At 41.2% G+C, this 17,896-nt stretch overlaps 2 protein-coding genes across 3 annotated transcripts in view; both read left to right on the top strand.

The window, feature by feature from the left end:
* The first annotated feature begins 3,452 nt into the window (after positions 1 to 3,452).
* On the top strand, positions 3,453 to 5,433 carry LOC117264354 (thiosulfate:glutathione sulfurtransferase). The gene is made up of 4 exons (XM_033638247.2): positions 3,453 to 3,767; positions 4,306 to 4,428; positions 4,511 to 4,673; positions 5,003 to 5,433. Exons 1-4 carry the CDS (start codon positions 3,593 to 3,595, stop codon positions 5,055 to 5,057), a joined length of 516 nt encoding a protein of 171 aa, XP_033494138.2. The 5' UTR covers positions 3,453 to 3,592; the 3' UTR covers positions 5,058 to 5,433.
* Positions 5,434 to 5,563: 130 nt separating this feature from the next.
* drd3 (dopamine receptor D3) overlaps positions 5,564 to 17,896 on the top strand; it is a 42,696-nt gene continuing 30,363 nt past the window's right edge. Inside the window, exons 1-3 of one of the 2 annotated variants that reach the window (XM_033638418.2) lie at positions 5,564 to 7,560; positions 7,682 to 7,863; positions 11,251 to 11,580. In XM_033638418.2, coding sequence (XP_033494309.1) covers positions 11,293 to 11,580 — 288 coding nt within the window. In that variant the 5' untranslated portion in view covers positions 5,564 to 7,560; positions 7,682 to 7,863; positions 11,251 to 11,292. Of the gene's footprint in view, positions 7,561 to 7,681; positions 7,864 to 9,112; positions 9,489 to 11,250; positions 11,581 to 17,896 lie in introns of those variants that run through there. The other variant, XM_033638417.2, reaches the window with a different exon arrangement.

Raw genomic sequence — 17,896 nt, forward strand, 5'->3', positions numbered from 1 at the left:
TTTAAGAGTACTGTTTGCTGTGGAAACGTCAGGGTCTAGATACGATGTGTGAAACGTTAATTTTGGTTCCAGAGGTACCATACCCAAAGTGTAACTAATGTATGTAAACTCCACAGTGTGAACAGTGGTTACATGAGCCTCAAAACCAGCCACAACTCAGCCCTGAGCAGAGTGACGGTCCTCTATTGACCAATCAACAGACTGCAGTGTTCACAGCTCCACCTTTTAGCACCAGATCTGTGTGCTAGGTACCCCAACAGACTGCAGTGTTCACAGCTCCACCTTTTAGCACCAGATCTGTGTGCTAGGTACCCCAACAGAGGGGGGACCTAAAATGGGGACAGTAAGGAACAGTTCTTTTGGTACCATCCACAACTTTTCACAGTGCAAACGGAACAAAAGCGTACCAAAGTGAGCTGTACTGTACTGCTCACTGAAAACAAGGCTTTTGAGTCATGTAAAAGGCCTCCATTTATTGTGTGACCTTGCATGTGAAATTTCATAGCTGTGTGAAGAACTGTGCAGATTTTAAGTTGGTATCTTGTATTACACTAGTAAGTAGTCTCAAGGGTAAAATGTGAGGCATTTCATCTTTGCTCATTTTAAATCACTGTTGTTACAACTAATAAACAACGGCGGTCAGGGATGGGGATAGTTATTACACATTTTAAAGGAATGTTACAACTAACCCAATGACAAACACATGCTCTCTCTCTTTTTTTTTTTGAGCAGGCCAGTAGAGTTGAAGAGACAAAACTGATAGGTGTGTGCTTGCACATCTAACTGCAAAGCAAATAGCACAGCTATAAAGCTAACTATAAAGCTGTCTGTCTGTCTGACCTTTATCTACTTCACACGTGGCAGGTGTATTGCTGGGCACCTAAAGTTGTTTTTACATGCTACCCCTGGGACAGATAATTTGTCATCACAACATCTCTTTCCATAAAGCTGGATGTCCCAAAACTTCTAAAAATGTAGTATTCTTGTTATTCTTGTTATTGTTATTCTGGACAGTGGTATGACCATGGAGCAACATGTAAAGAATGTTGTCCAGTCTTGTTTTTACCAGCTGAGGAATATCTCCAAATAACTTTGACGTAACTATAGGTGAACTTTAATAATGAAGCTCACAGTCAATGTGGCTTTTATTACACTCAGGGTCACTAACAGCAATTTTATAAAAGCAGTTACAAGTTAAAGCATCTTGGTGCAGGGGTGTGGCGCACCAGTCGGCTGGCCTATGCACCAGAAGTATACAATCAGTGGACAAACACTTTTTCCCCCAACAGAAAAACACTTAAACTACTACCAGTGCCACAGCAAACCTAAAATTATACCACCACACCTCAACAGGTGAACTCCTACTGCACCAGCTGCTCCCATGACCAGAGGATAACACCAGCTGCAGCACTAAAAAAGATAAAACAATAAAATAAATGATTATGTTCAATCTATAAGGACAGAGAAACACTTTAAAATGAACAATGTAAAGTAAATGGCAACTAACACTTTGCCTGAGAATTTAACGCAGCATGTTAGTCTCAGTGTAACCACACACAAACACAGTTTAGTATTAACATTCACATCTTGCTACTGTAACAGCTCCTGGGCTGTAAAACAAAGCATTGTTGGCAGACCCACAGAAGTGTTATCAACTTTGTTTGGTGAAATCTAATGGACAAAGTCCTGTTGGCTCCATGGCGTCAACTTCTGTGTTGGCCTCCAATAAACGTCATCCCTACTGCACTCTTTATTGCGCTCTTTGCATCTTTGCAGAGTCAGCTGGGGAATGACTGTAACGGCACTGTAGCTGTCATTTTTACCATTAGGAGCTGTACACATGCTGCGTCTTTAATGGCCTGGAAAATGCAAGGTTGGACGCTTGGTGCTACTCTTGTGCCTAATTTGTGCCAGCTTTCAAGGGTGTGGAGGCAGGTTGCATCTGAGGTTGCTAAGCAACCATAACCAGCACGGATTTGTAGCCAACTTACCAGGAATCCTGAGTGCAGAGCTGATCTTCCTCCAGGTGTTCTGTAAGTGTGTTGTAAGCCAAAAATATTGTCAGTGGGACAGATGTAACAGTCTGGGTAGAACTGCACTAAAAGGATCAACTTCTTCTTCATATTTACACCAGACTGATATTAACAGAAGATGAGGCGATTGGTTGTTCCTCATCATGTGACATGCGGTGTGGACCAAAAGTTGAACTTGTTTATCTCAGGGTGCAGCCATCACGCCCTGAAAAACAAGGTGCTTGGGAAAAGGTGAGCCCCGTGATGGTGTCGCATCTGCCTTGCATCTGCATTGAACACAATGAATTTGAAAGTGCATAAAACACATCATGTGTATGGCCTCTTATATAGTATAGTTGTGACATCACAACTTCAGAGCGGTCCTGATGGCTTGTTTAAAGGCAATGGTCACATATTGTCAGAACACGGACATGGACTGTGTGCATTTGTCTGTGGATTGAGCATTTTGATACGTTCACAATATTTATATAGCACCTATACCTGTTGATAAAAGAAAAAGACATGGAAATCTGACTTTTTGCAATATGGGACCTTTAAATTTTAATGTACGTTTTGAAAACATGCAGAGAATATGATTATTTTGATGCTAAAATCAGCATTATGGGTACATTTTAGGCAAACCAAGGGAAATATGGCCTCTACTGCTGCAAAACATCAACATGATAATAAAATTAAAAGTATATATATTATTCTAATTTCTATGAATGAATGAATATTTTTTTATTTGGTTACATACATCTGGAAAAACAAAAATTATTTCACACAAATTTGCTCACAGTCAGTAACCGAAAAACGAATAGGCTGAAACCTCAGGCTGATTTATGCCCAGAATATCAACAATACCAAAGAAAGGAAATAAACTCAGTTCTTTTCCATTCTGATCATTTTACATTGTAATCCATAATCATTTTACATTTTAAGGCTTTTTTAGACACTCAAAAGAGAGCAACACAATTTGAAATCATCACTGAGTTCATTCCATAGTTTGACTCCCAAAACTGAAACACATTTGTGTTTTACATTGGTTCTCTTAATCTAAAAAAAAATAAGAAATGAATACAGATAGGAAGGTTTCTGATGACAACTTGAAAAATTAATTCTAATGTTTTTAAATACACAATGTCTGGAAATTTGATGGTGTACGATGCTATAAACTGTTGATTAGTTGATTCCCTATAACCAGCTTTATGTGTTATCATAAGGGCTGTAAGCATTTCCCCAAATTTCAGCACAGTAGGACACATATGGCATTACAAGTGAAACGTTTAATGTGTTCTATGTGTGGCTTCCAACATAGTTATTTCTAGTGTGAATAATTTGATTTAATGGGGGAAAAAATCTTGTGAACATTTGACAGGTTTCCCCCCAAATAACATAAAGTTACATGCTTGTTTCTTGTTTTCTTTTTAGTGAGCACCTGTCCTGAGTCTGATGTTTAATGACCATAACATTTCCAACCTGAGGATGGCGTCAAATGCAACATTTATTGTGGTGCATTTAATTTCAGGCAGGAGAAGAAGAGGACAGACTGCCTGTGAGAGTCTCAGTAGTCAGACGACATGTTTGTCAGTCTCCACAGCGCACTTGTCTTCACAATGCTGCTGTCCTTTGTGCTTTCCCGAGGCTTCTGCCAGCTTGCGGCGGAAGTGAACCGCAGGTCTTGCCCGACCTTTAGCTCTGCTTTACGGGCTTTTACAACCTCAGGTCCCAAATGCGGAGAGGCGCCCGACAATGGTAAAAACATTTCCTGGTTGTATACTGTGACTGCGTCCAAGAGGGATCACCTTTTTATGTCCTTGTAAAACTCCTATTGGCCTATTTAGTCTGCTATTATAAAAGTCCTACTGTATGCTGGTGGTGTAATGTCAATCAAAGTGCTGTTTGAGTGCTGTTAAAAATGTTAAGTGCTCCTCTATGGCATTATCAGAGGCTGTCAGACTGAATGGCCTGCAGTGTGTGTGTGTGTGTGTGTGTGTGTGCGCGCGCGCGCGCGCGCGCGTGTACCTAGAGTTTTTCATGTTATTGTTTCAAACAGAGAGTTTGGTTGACTATGGCATTTTTGTTTCAAAGGGATAACAATGGTGTGTCAGTGGGGAAAAGGTGTAGTTTGTCCTCACAGTATTGCCCAGCACTGCATGCTAAGTTAACTCAGGTTACTGTTAAATCAATGGATGGTGAGTTTACAGACTTTTAAGGCAACTGTAAAAGTGGCAAAGGCTTGATTTTATCTTTATACTTAAGTGTAATCTAATCTTTTATGTTTCGCTCTCAGGTTTAGTGGTGACCTACTCACAGCTGAAGAGCATGCTGTCCAACAGAGACATTCAGCTCTTTGATGTGAGAAACCCGGATGAATTCCAAGCTGGACGCATTCCAGATGCTGTCAACATCCCATGTGAGTGTTAACACATGCATAACATGGGAAGAAGAGTGGTTTCACGTGTGTTTTTACTCTTATTTCTGGGTTTGAATGTCAGTGGACAACCTGGAGGAGTCTCTGAAGCTGTCCCCAGAGCGCTTTCAGCGGATGTTTGAAGTGAAGGCTCCTGGGAAGGATGACGACAACATCGTGTTTCACTGCAGGAGTGGGAAAAGGAGCCTCACAGCGCTGGACATTGCCCATCGGCTGGGGTTTAGCAGGTAAATTGCAGCAGATGCAGATGCACGTGAAACATCCAGCAGTCCAGTTGTTACATAACCAGTTAATGAGCCAATGATTCCACTGATAAACTCAGCGTGGACCCTGCTAAACCTCTTGATGTGCTGTAGTGGAGCTTGTATCACGATAAATGGCACATTTTGTGTGTTGTTATTTAATTATTAATCAGTCCTGGATGGTACTGACACTAGAGTACAATGTCCTCGGACGCTGCTTTGGTTTGTTGAATGCTGCATGACCTTTTAGTAGAAAAACAAACAGCCATGATAAGAGACTGAGCTCTTCTTCTTATGCTCCTTCTTCTTCTCAGGGCGAGACATTATAAAGGAGGGTACATTGACTGGGAAGAGCAAGAAGGAAAATGAACCCGGACTGAACCGTGGTGCTTAAGTTCCAGATTTTTATTAAGAATACAGGTAGTGCAAAAAAAAAACAAACTACAAAACATAAATCAGAGGTGTTTGTTACTCTTGAGCAACATTCAGTTGACTGCTTATAAATTACAAATTACATTCACATTGACTGTTTCTTTATAAGTTACATATTTCAATCACATTAACCGTTACTTTATAGATTAAAAAAAACACTTTAAAGATCAACCTTCTTCGCTGTGTTACATTTTTTTAGCTACTGATTTGACTGATTTTGTAATATGCTGTGCATCCTTTTTATTCTGTGATTCATGACAAACTGGTTAATGTAGAAGTGCTTAATGTTGATTAAATTATATACAAATTTCAACATGTTATTGTACGTCTTTGTAAACCTGCAATTTGTCCCAATTCAGCACTACACATTTTTTTTTATGGATTTTCAGCCATAAATTTTGAAGGAATACTCCACCCCAAAATGAACGTTTATATATCAATTACTCACCCTGTGCTACATTGAATTTATGAAGAAAACTGTGAACTGAGGTCAGAGAAAATTCTTCATGAGCTGAAGTCATAGAGTCTTGTGTTTAACAGCAGCAAAACTATATCAAAACATCTGCTTATAAACTCTCACACAGCTCGTGCAGTATAATCCAAGTCTCATTTATCCCGTCAGACACTGAAACAGGGAACTGAGCAGAAAGCGAAAGTTAATCTATAATCTTCTCAAAGCCATTAAATGAAGAGATGTCAGAGTGAGGGGGCTTTCTTGGACAGGCACCCCAAGCAGTTGGGGGTTTAGTGCCGTGCTCAAGGGCACCTAAAAGGCACCTCTTCAGCTACCAGTCCACACTCTGTACTTGAACACAAGACCCTGTGGTTCCCAAGCCAAGTGTGGACTGAGCTACTGACCTATAAAATTCTATGCATGTTTTTTACCCCTCACTCCAGACTTTAGACCATGTCAGAATACTTTTCTTCCCAGTGATCTGATCGGTCAGAGGTCAGAATGCTGACAGGATGTGATCAGACACTTTGAAGTTAACCTGCGGAGAAGGAGGAGGAGGAGGAGGTTAACTCTGGCATAAGTTACCCCGGTGATTTATCCTGGTAAAAACTGAACCATCTCTGTAGTACTGTAACCCTGAAGTTACCTTGCTAACTCTTCATCCTGCTTCATAGTACATGTACAGGTGTCTGGTTAACCGCTGCCTCGATCAGTTAGTTAGTGTTATTGTGTGACTTTGGTAATGACGACATATGACACCCCCCACTTAAATCCTTAATAACGAGTTTTGATGCCCCTGGCATATCCATAAAGACAACATTTGACGCCCATTTGAACAGGTTCCTTGTTTGGCTTTGTAACAGACACTCTTATTGGTAGACACGAAACCCAGTAATACTTGAGCAATTAATAGGATTAAGGGATACAATTTCGCTGGGTTTCCCAAAGTTTGTTGAACTCGTGGAATTTTTTTTTTTTTTTTTGTACCACCTGATGAGTTTGTTGTTTTTTTTTGAACAATAGAAAAATTATATATTCAAATACAGTCGAAAGTAAAATTGGTTTTAAACTGTTCTATGCCAAATCTGGTGAATCTGGTGTTACTTATTTCAATAATTTGGCAAATATATTTGAACATTTGTTGTGTATCTAAAGTTCATAACATGTATATATTTGATACAAAGTATAATTTATTTTAAAAAATGAAACTCCACTTTAAAGAAATTCAAGTTTTCAAATGGTGATGACTGACTGGAAAATGTATGAAAACCCACTGAAATCCATGGGTAGCCTCAGAATGGTCTATAAGGGTGCTTCTCTTAGGCGTTTTATGGGGTAAAGAGTTAAAAAGTTGGCTCAGATTCACCAAAGTCACACAATATCTCAAACTTACTGGTTGCAGCAGTGCCAGACCAGCAGCACCCATGTTCAGAAAGGTACAATTACTGTTTTTGTCAGTGGAGTCTGGCTTTGAAGAGGGCATGGACGCGTTTTTATTTCACTTCGCAGTCAGACAGGACTGTCTGTTTGGGAAGTACTAATAATAAAGATAAATATCAGCTTAATACATTTTATTTATATCTTGCTTTTCAGGTTGCACAAAGACACTTTACACAACTGTATATATCAGACTTGGATTACACTGCACAAGCTGTGTGAGAGTTTGTAAACAAATGTCTTGATTTAGTTTTGCTGTTGTTTAACGTAGTTACCTATGACTTCAATTCATCAAAAACTTCCTTTGCTTTTTGAATTCTTCGTTCACCATAGAGGCATGTGGGAAAAGCAAAGTTTTATTCACAAATTCAAAGTAACACAAGTGAGTTTTGATCACAAATGATCATTTGGGGGGTGAAAACTTATTCTTTATCAGTTCCTCCCTGTCCTTTGTGCCTTGTGTTGTTGTTTTTTTGCCCATCAACTCCACACTTATTTTTACTTCTCTTTTACAGTGTGAACATGCGTACAGTATTACAAACCAAGCTTGTGAGTTTCTGTCAGATAAATGCAGTTCAATCTTTCAACCAGTAGATGGCAGCAGAATTTCAACCAACTCTGAAAATGTTTGTATCTGTTACTCTACCACTGTCCTTTATCATGATTGTAGCGATGCCCTCTCAGGCCTGGCCTTCACACCACTATTGGTCTAGACAGGTATGGATCCTGTGAGTAACAGCTCTATGAGGAGCTGTCAGGAGCCCAGTCAGCACAAGGTCTGGAGATGCCTCATTCAGAGGGAAAGCAGATCCCACTTCGCCTTCAACCTCCATCCCATTCTCTCTCAACCAGGTCATTTGCAAACATCAACAGTGCAGCATGTGTGTGTGTGTGTGTGTGTGTAGGAGCCAGTGCTGTGTTTATTATCTCTGCATGAAGAGAAATGATTGTGATGGTGCTCTGTGATCCACTCAGTAACCTATAAAAAATGAGTTTAGATGTGCCTCTATTTAAAAACCTCTATTTTGTGCACATTTAAGACATAAATCAGCACGTCAAAGAGGCAATAGCCTTTCCGGAAAACAATTACACACTTCCAGTCGCTGCCATTCATCTGGGAGAGACTGAGATTGATTTCCTGAATGTTGCATTATGTGCATAAATGAAATGCAAGGGACATCTGGATTTATCAGACATCATTTTGAGTAACTGGAGAAACCACTGTGCACTCATCCAGAGTCAAAATTTAGCACGTGTTATGGATGTCACACACCATCAAGTTTGTCAAGTCTCAGATGTATGGATTCATGCCTACATGGAGCAGATCATCAACCTCCTGCTGCTCACTGCATTTTGAAACTGGTCTTTACAGGAGGCTTTGTAACAAAATCCACAGTGAGTGTAGGTGCTGTGATGTGTTACATATAGAAATATCTGGAAACAAGAGCCATGTAATCTTCCATTTGCCTCCCAATTGACAGATTAATGATTAAAGAACCCAAGTATTAAAATACAACCAAGTGCCACACAAAGGTCTATTGGATTTTCTCCACTGAAACTGGACTCCTTGCATGTTGGAATAAGTTAAAACAGCACCTTCCCATGGTGCACTTCACATTGATCGGTTTGGTCCAGATCTCATTTGTCTGGTGTGTGCTGCCCCTGCAGGGCTTATTACACTTATCTTTAAAATGCCATGTAGAAGGTAGCAAAACAAAACACATTGGCTGACTTTGTGAGGTATAAGACACAACCTGTTGGTACTTTTTACTGAATGGACACAGTTTTTTGTTCTTGTTGTGTGAAAGGGGACTAGAAAGGGACCCAGAGCCACAGTTGTGTGCCGTCTATACATTTTTGTTTCATGCATAGACCCAGCTTGACCTCATTTCGCTCTGTGGGTTTTACTGGTCCTGTTTTATGAGGCCAACATTACGCTATTTTTGTGCGAATGTCACTTCCAGCAAAGCACGACCCAGACTGGTTCAGGGTCACGCGGAGGACTACAGCCAGGGGACAGGACTGTGGCACAATTTAAGCATATGTGATTATTTGCATCATAGAAAATTTAATTTCAACTGAATATGAGGAGAATAAAAGCGTTTTTGTTGTAATAATCAGTCACCTTCATATGTCACGCGCAAAAGGAGACACCTGACGTCTCCACCACTACGCGCGCCTCCCCTGTGGCTGCCAAATTAGAGTGTAAGAAAAAAAAAGAAGCAGCTCAGCGCGTGTTAGCAACAGTCACACAGCCACGCAGCGTCGGTGGACATGTAGTAAGTGAGCGCTTCATCTGTGAGCTTCCCTTATTCACATTCGCCTGCGCGCAATGGCACCGCGCGCTCCTCCTGCTGCTCCCCCACCCCGCTCGCCTCGCAGTGCTGGACGCGATGACCGGATAACTTTTACCTCTGCACGGATGATGCTTTCCCTCGATGGCATCTGATGAATCCTTCACTGGGAAACAGTAACAGGTATGCAAGTCTGGTTACTTTATTCTGCACTGGTTGTTAAGGAAAGAAAGAAAAAACACTGAGGTGTCATTAAGTTTTTATGTTTCTGCTCCAGTGTGTGCACCTTAAATTCTTATCTGCTGTTTTTCTTTGCTAATTGTCTCACTGCGAGTGCGCTCTGATGGCTCATCATTTAGGGAAATTGTTTGGCGCTTCTATTCCTCTGTTACTGGACTATATTTGACCCCAGTCAGTGGAAGCGGGATTGTGGAGACTGATAAGGAAGCTCTATCAGTGGATTTAATTGAATTCGCGATTAAGGTTTGACCTGCGTAAATGAAGCTTCCCTGGCAGCTATAATACATTTGGAAGAAAAGGAAAACAATAGATTTTCTTTGGCTGATGCATTATTAATGTTGTTATAACTACATTGCCTTTAGGTCTTCTTGTACATGAGGTTAAATACAGTAACCCCCCTTCTCCTCCCATAACATCCTGCCTAATGGCTTCACAGCATGCAACAACACTGTATATGTATGTGGGCATGTGCATGTGTGTGCAGTTGAGGATGCATATCACACACTTGTAGGTCAGAGTCCTGCACGTTGGCATGAGGGAACAAAAGAGTGGAGAGGGAAATCTGTCTCAATTAGCACTTAATTTACAACATACAAACAGACCATTCACTGGAGCAGCCTTGTATCACATAATAAATGCCCTCAGATTAAAGATTCATATGTGTGTGGATGTGGTTTTATGATTTGCATTCCTTGTGAGCTGTCAGAACTGATTTTGTGTGTTTTATTTTGATAAACTCCCATTAGGAGACTTCAAGGTGATTGGTATCGGTGTTTTTTTTTTTTTCTTTGCTTCTTCTAGTGGAGAATCATATGATACTGGAGCCACTGAGGCACTGAGTGGAATTATAGACTGGGAAATCTTTAAAAGCCTCCTGGGTTTGAGCCAGATCTAAAAATGATCCTAGTTTCTCAGTGTCTTTCTCCCTATTTCTGTCACAGGTGAAGAGAGTTGGGGAGGAGGGGTGTTGGGGGGGTGGGGGGGGCTGAGTAAGATGGATCAGTTTGTTTAACATGTAGACACAGGTGTGAGCACTACCACAGTGTTGTTATCTGGATTCAGGCCAGATAGGGAGAATTGGGAATAAATGAGAGGAAGGATGGAGCGCGAGGAGCCGAGCCCGGGACCAGAGCCAACCGGACCTCTCAGGGTGGCAGCACAGACTTATTACCCCTCCCTGATGAGCTAACCTCACTGACACTGCTCAAAGGCACACTGCCAGCCCCTCATTAAAGTTACCATCTCTGCTTTGGACTTTGCTGTATTACAAGCCATTTGCAGGAAGGAAGGAAGGGGATACATTTGAGAGGCTGATTGGAACAACCATAAATGCACTGTCGATCAAGTTTGATGTTGAGAGAATGAATTTCTGCTGAGTCTTCATGGAGCTGATTGTCTGCACAGGAGCAATGGAGCTTGAGGCGGCATCAATATGTGCCTCCACCTTTCATTCAGCAGGAAAAATAACCCAGTGTAAACAGCAAAGAACACAACTGCAGGGATGCTTTTCAGTTGTTTTATTTATCAGTTCATCTGACTACTGTCACTAGGAGTCATGAAATGATGCTGCCGTCATCATCTGATGGCTAATAAGCTGCACTTTCATCTGACTAATGAGTTGTGAGAAATGTTAAGTCTGTCTTTGAGGAGGAGGGAGCTATGTGATGAATGGTTAAAACAACAAACTGCTCTTTTCCTTTGTTAGGTCTGCCAAACACCTCACCTCCCATGTCACCGGGACGTCTCCATGGCGATGTTTAGCAGCGCAGAGCGGCTCTGGAACGAATCAGACCGTCTTGGATGGGACTCAGAGAGGAATGAGAGCTCAGAGGCATCAGGGCAGGATGAGCGTAACTACTATGCCATGCTGTACTCCCTGCTCATTCTTGCCATCGTGTTTGGAAACGTGCTGGTGTGTCTGGCTGTGCTGAGGGAGCGTTCACTCCAGACGACCACCAACTACCTGGTGGTCAGCCTGGCTGTGGCGGACCTGCTGGTGGCCTCGCTGGTCATGCCCTGGGCTGTTTACCTGGAGGTGAGGAAGGAGGGTGTCTTTGTTAACAAAATATCAGTGTATGAAAGAAGCATTGATTAGAGCAGTGGTTCTCGAGCCTTTACTCAAGTAAGTTCTCATACTGTTTGTGCTGGAACACTTGTATTCCCCCTCAGTCTCAAACACTGTTTGTGCACCTGTCCCTTTGAGCCCTCCTCCTGAAACAACACATTCTCACTCCGACCTGACATTTTGGTCATTGACTTTCCACGTCCACATACGACGTGCAAGATACCTTGGATGTGTTGGTTGTTGATGTTCTAGAACACCGTGTCAAGTTCTGCCTGTTACATACATTGTTTTCTCTCAAAATACACTTCCGTTTTCACAGGAAATGTAACATTTACATACAGTCTCTTTAAAAATAAATGCATAAATGCTAACCCAACAACAAACGGAAGTGGTTAGGTTTAGGAAAAAAAAGATCAGGGTTTGGCTTTAGAATCTTACAGGACGTGAACGCTGCGCTCTCGGGTGAAAGTCGTTGTTTGTTGGACCCAACTACCAACCCTCCCACCTGACCCAGTCAGACTTTCGCCAACTCAGCTTCCGTCTTTGTCCTGCCGCCTTTCCCCCTGATGTCGCCGGGTGCAATTATACTATAACGGCAACCCGTAGCTTATCATGCCGACGTTAAGGACGCCTTTTTTCATTGGTCTCTGATGCCGCAAGGCATTGCCCAAGCACTGGATTTCGATGACTTCGGAGTGAAACTGTGCTCCCTGAAAAAGCCCAGTGTGCTCCGATTGATCCATGTTTCTCGGCCCACTGCATCTCAGCGTATCTGCGGGAGCGTATCTATGTTTCCCGGGTTCTATGTTACCCACTTAACCCTGCAAAAAAGGTTCTATGTTCCCTGCTTACACAAAAAAGGTTCTATGTTTCCCGGGTTCTATGTTGCCTGCTCAACCATGCGGGAAACATAGAACTGTTTTTGTGTAAGTGGGGAACATAGAAGCTTTTTTGCAGGGTTAAGTGGGGAACGTAGAACCCTGGAAACATAGGGATGACCCCGTATCTGCACCATTATTGCAGCCGGGGGAACAACCAGGCCCCCCAGGAATGCGACTGAGCCTTGCACGCAATTTTCACAGTGGCCACTCACGGCATTGCAACGGAAAAAAAACCCTGTGACTTAAAAAGTGTTTTCCCTGTAAGTCAATATTATACAAGAGACGTCTGTAAATCTGTTGACAGGACACCTCAAACTGCAAACAAACAAGCAGGACTTATTGTGAATTTCTGATCCATGGAGGTTTTATAACTATAAAACTATCCTGGAGCTAAGAAAACCGATTAAAAAATCTGTGATGTTATCAAAATGTAAAGTCTATGAGCCAAGTGGGAACTCGCAGGTGGGGCCAGCAGGAGACACACTGCTGTGTATCTTTAGTGAGCTGCATACCGTGGAAATAAACTCGGAAGCAACTCTATTTGAATGAATTGGGGATCCGGTTTCTAGTTATTATTTATACATCTATGGGAAAGACTGTATCGAAGTGTAGCTCAGTTTTTACTGTGGAAATCACCAATAAAAGCTTCTAAACCAAAATCTTCACAACTGGACATGTTCCAGCAGGAATATGATCCAAAATTTGGGAGAATTTAACAACATTGTCAACCAAGTTACGCGTTTTCCTGACGTTAGCATGAAGCTACATGTAGCAGTGTAGGCTGCATAATGTAAACACTTGCAGTAGTGTGCCTGGAGCATGACTTTATAAAGAAATCTGTCACGATCTGACGTCAGCTTGCAACCAAAGTAGAAAAAAGGTTTGAAACAGAAGCCTGAGGTTATTGCACACAGGGATTACTTTAACATACATTTACCTCATACTGCTAAGTTCTTTAAAGTTCATTTCAATACATTTCAAAGTGGATGTCAACTAACACATACAAACCCAATACCTAACAGTGGATATTAGGCATATTTGGACCAGCACATCTGTGGACTCCCTGAGAGGAAGTGCTCACAGGGAGGTCCCCAGAGAACTACATGCCTTCAGAGCCTTTTTTTCTGTTTGCATTCGCACCACCAAGAAATTGAAGTGACATATTGTAAGCCATCTGGTGGTTGGGATAGCAATATCTCTTGAACTTTGACGAGTCAAAATTGTGCCTTCACATATGCTCAGTAAAGCCTGAACTTTACTGTCAGTCCATTTGTCCGTGTTATCTTTCATTTTTTCATTACAAGCTGCTGTGTGTGTGTTATCTGTTGTTTTCACGGCTGACAAGTTGTTGGAAATGGTGGTTAGCAGTGCTGCATTGGCTGTGTGAGACCAATCACCATACACTTATGTCACTCATGGTTCCTCTTGTGCAGAGAGGACCTTCTCTGAAATAGGAGCTAAAAAGTCCCTTCTCAAACGGCGTTCTAAGAACTATAATCGTTCCTAGTTCTTGCAGTGCAAACACAACAAAAAGGCAGGTTTCTATAACTATGAAAAAGTTCCTCCAGTCCGAGAACGACTTTTTTTTTTTTTCCCTTAAAATTAGTTTGTCAATGTTTGCAGTTACTAACCTTTGGAGGAGCAAAAACCACAATTTATTCAATGAAAACTGACAGCTAAAATGGTGGATAAACGGTTACAATGACTCATGTTAGCTAAAAGAAATGACTATAATAACAAATACATAAAAAGGCTTATGCTGGCTAAAAGTATGGATAAACAGTTGCAATAGGCAGCTGGAAGTAACTTTTAACTGATTATGTCCATTTATCCTGTTTATCCCTTCATTTCTGCCAAAAATGTTAACCATTTAACGATTCATTTTGGATGACTTCAAAGAAAAAAAGATTTATCCATTAGTTACTTTCAACAAATTACTTTGACTTCTTTGATAACATTTAGCTCCAAATTCACAAAACCAGCCTGAAAATGAAGGAAATTTGAAACAATAGCATTAGAATCAATGGAGCACAGCTGTGTTGTTGTTGGACCCTGGTTATGATTGGCCAGTCTGCGCCTGGGGGCGGGACTTAGCGAAGGGTCAATTATTTCACATTAATAAGAGATTGTCACTGTGACAGTAAATTCACTAAATTACCAATTTACCATTCTAATTGGAGGTTTATTTTCTTCCCTAAAACAATTATTGGATGTGTTTTTTTAATCAAATCATGAATTATTGTTATTTTTAATTACTTGAGCTACCCCACAATCTTTTCACCCATCCTGCTCCCAATTATGCTACATGCACCCCTGTTGGGAATCACTGATGTGGAGCTCTGAAGGGAAACAAGGGTGAGACAGTGGAGAGGAAGTGGAAGAGATTGAAATACAGATGCTTGGCAGTGAGTGAGGAGCGGACGCTGGAGAGGAGGAAAGAGGAGAAAGGGCAGAAAGTTACGTGGCAGACAAAGTGGACTTTTGAAACAAGAAAAAGGAGCTACAGTCAGATAGAAAAAGGATGAGGGTCATTTGGAGCTTATTACGCAGTGACAGCTGTGTGGGTGATAGGAAGACACTAATGATGATAAAAAGCTGGTTTAGATAGTGCTTCACTGTTCATGTAGATTATACATAATTGCTGAAGTATGTATTGAATATTAACAAATAATGACTTCATCTACTTTGGATAATTGGCCAAGCCTCAGATGACATCGGGGCAACTGCAAAATGGTGAATTTCATTTTTATCAGAATCTCTGTATTTGCTGTTAGTTTGTTCTACATGTGTTTCTCACAAATTACTCACTAGTTTCTCATAGTTTTTCTGCTCATAGTTAATTTCCTCAACCTCCATCCTTTTGTCCATAAATGGATTTATGAATGAGCCTACTGGGCACAGGTCCAGGGGCCAAAACTGTCAGGGCCCCCCTGGACTTCACCTGCAAAATGGCACACAAATTGACACATACCAACCAGGAAGAGCCTCAGAATGACCACAAATAAACACAAAACAACTACAAAGACACTCAAAAAGACCAAAAAGAGATCAGGAAATGACTGCAAACAGACTCACAATGGCTATGGAAAGGGGGAAAACAACTACAGAGACACACAAAATTTCTACAAAGAAGATTATAGGTGCTATATCAGAGGCATCTGGACTTGCTTGAGTTTCTTGAAGATGTTTAGCCTCTCATCCAAGAGGCATCTTCAGTTCAGAACTGAAGACGCTTCTTGGATGAGAGGTGAACGCAAGCAATTCCAATTGCCTATGATATAGCACTTATGATTACCATGACCTGGATGACTGAAAATCTTCACAAACGTGTTACAAGGAAGTTCAAAATAACTACAAACAGATAAAGTAAAACTGCAAATTGTTTCTAAACCACTAAAAAGAAATGCAGACACAAAAGGACTCATGGCTATTAAAAAGGGGCAAAACAACTACAAAATACTCAACATTACTACAAAGAGATGCAAAACGACTACACAGAAATGCAAAACAGCTGCAAAGAGACACAAAAAGACACACAATGATGATGAAAAGCAGCAAAACAACCACAAAATGACACAAAATGCCTACAAAGAAAATTTCAAAAAACTACAGAGACACAGAACAACTACGAAGAGATTCTAAACCACTAAGAAATGGACCAGCTATACTTGCAAAGAGACACAGAAAGACTCATGACTATGGAAAGAGGCCAAAAAACTACAAAAACACTGAAGAGATGCAAAACAACATCATATGAATGCAATACAGCTGCAAAGAGACACAATATGATTCACAAAGACAATGAAAAGTGGCAAAACAACCACAAAGAGACACAAAATGACCACAGAGAAGATTCAAAATCACTACAAAGAAACATAACAACTGCAAAGAGTCTCTAAACCACTAAAATAAATGCACCTGCAAAGAGAAACAAAAAGACTAGACTATGTAAAAGGAGCAAAACAACTACAAAATACTCAACAACTACACAAAAAAGACACAATAAGACTCATAACGACAATGAAAAGCAGCAAAACAACCACAAAGAGACACAAAATGACTACAAAGAGACAAAACAACTACAAAAATAGGCTAAATACCTATAAAGTCTGCATGTTATACTTCTATGTAGGAGAGGTGGGGGGTCCTGTCCATGTCTGTGCCCAGGGCCCCACTGTCTCATAATCTGCCCTTGCATGTTTGTGTCAATTGCTGTTCAGTAACTCCATTAACTGTATGGGTGCACATGACTCAGGCATCCACATCTCATCAAAGTAATACTGTGCACACTGAAAATGAGTGTCCTGTTTGTGTAAGCACACAGGCACAGGCTTGTGAGAGTGTGTAGAATACCATCCTTGAAGCTCGGGGTATAGAGTGTGTTGCTCAAAGGCAGGTGTTTGCCCACATGAGGTCTAAAAATCATCTGGTTGAAATCCAGTTATATTTAACGAGCAGCCACCCCGCTGCTGCCTGAAGCTTGCTCACTGTCAGCAGAAAACACAATTTCTCACAGTGAGCAGAAGATCCACTGGCAGGTCAACCATAAAAAATTAAAGAAATAAATTACCACGCTCAGTGAGCAGAGGCTGACAAATTAAAGATGATTACATCTTATGAAAGGTAAATTGAGGTAGCCAGGAACCTCGCCGGGATTCAGTCCTGAGTTCCATGCAGGCAGTCATGCTGTCAGAGCATGCGCTACGTCTTTTATTTCAGATTCAAAGGGTAAACTCACAATCCTGTACGGAACGAGTCATTAAAAGATAGTATGACACACAGGTGCAATTTTTATTAATTTAGCAGGAATGTAAAGGTCAAAAACGTTGGAGAAAAAAAACACATCAGCACAAAGACTTTCAACTCCCAGCACTGTGAGCACCATCACCCTGCGAGCTCTCGTCTGAAGGATGGGAGATTAACTTGTTGTGACCAGAGGGTTGCTGGTTTCCTTCTGCAGGTGTGTCTCGGCAGGGAAAGTGACTGAGTATCTCACTCCCCAGTCCCACCCGTCAGAGGGTAATCATATGTCCTTGAGCAAGCCAACATATCCCTGGATGGTACAGTTGATGTATGATTTGTACTTGATGGAAGTGGTTGTATTTGCAGCAATGACTCACTCTACTCAGTATATCTTAAACGATGCTACTCAGCCGCAGCAAACGTATGACCTGACTATGGGAAGAGCTCCATTTGTAGTGCGGAGGTTACCACTCTGTCAGGTCAAGATTTGTCAGTAGGATGTTATTATATGGAATACAGGGAGATCTGACCGAAAACAGGAGATTAAGCAGGGCTTGGCAACGTGGAGAAAATTAAATATCACACTATTTTTGAGCAAATACCTCAATATCGATATTGCTACAAATTTGTTGGGTTCATTACACAATGAGATTTTTGATAAA

Source organism: Epinephelus lanceolatus, chromosome 20, assembly GCF_041903045.1.
Source record: "Epinephelus lanceolatus isolate andai-2023 chromosome 20, ASM4190304v1, whole genome shotgun sequence".
Taxonomy (NCBI): domain Eukaryota; kingdom Metazoa; phylum Chordata; class Actinopteri; order Perciformes; family Serranidae; genus Epinephelus; species Epinephelus lanceolatus.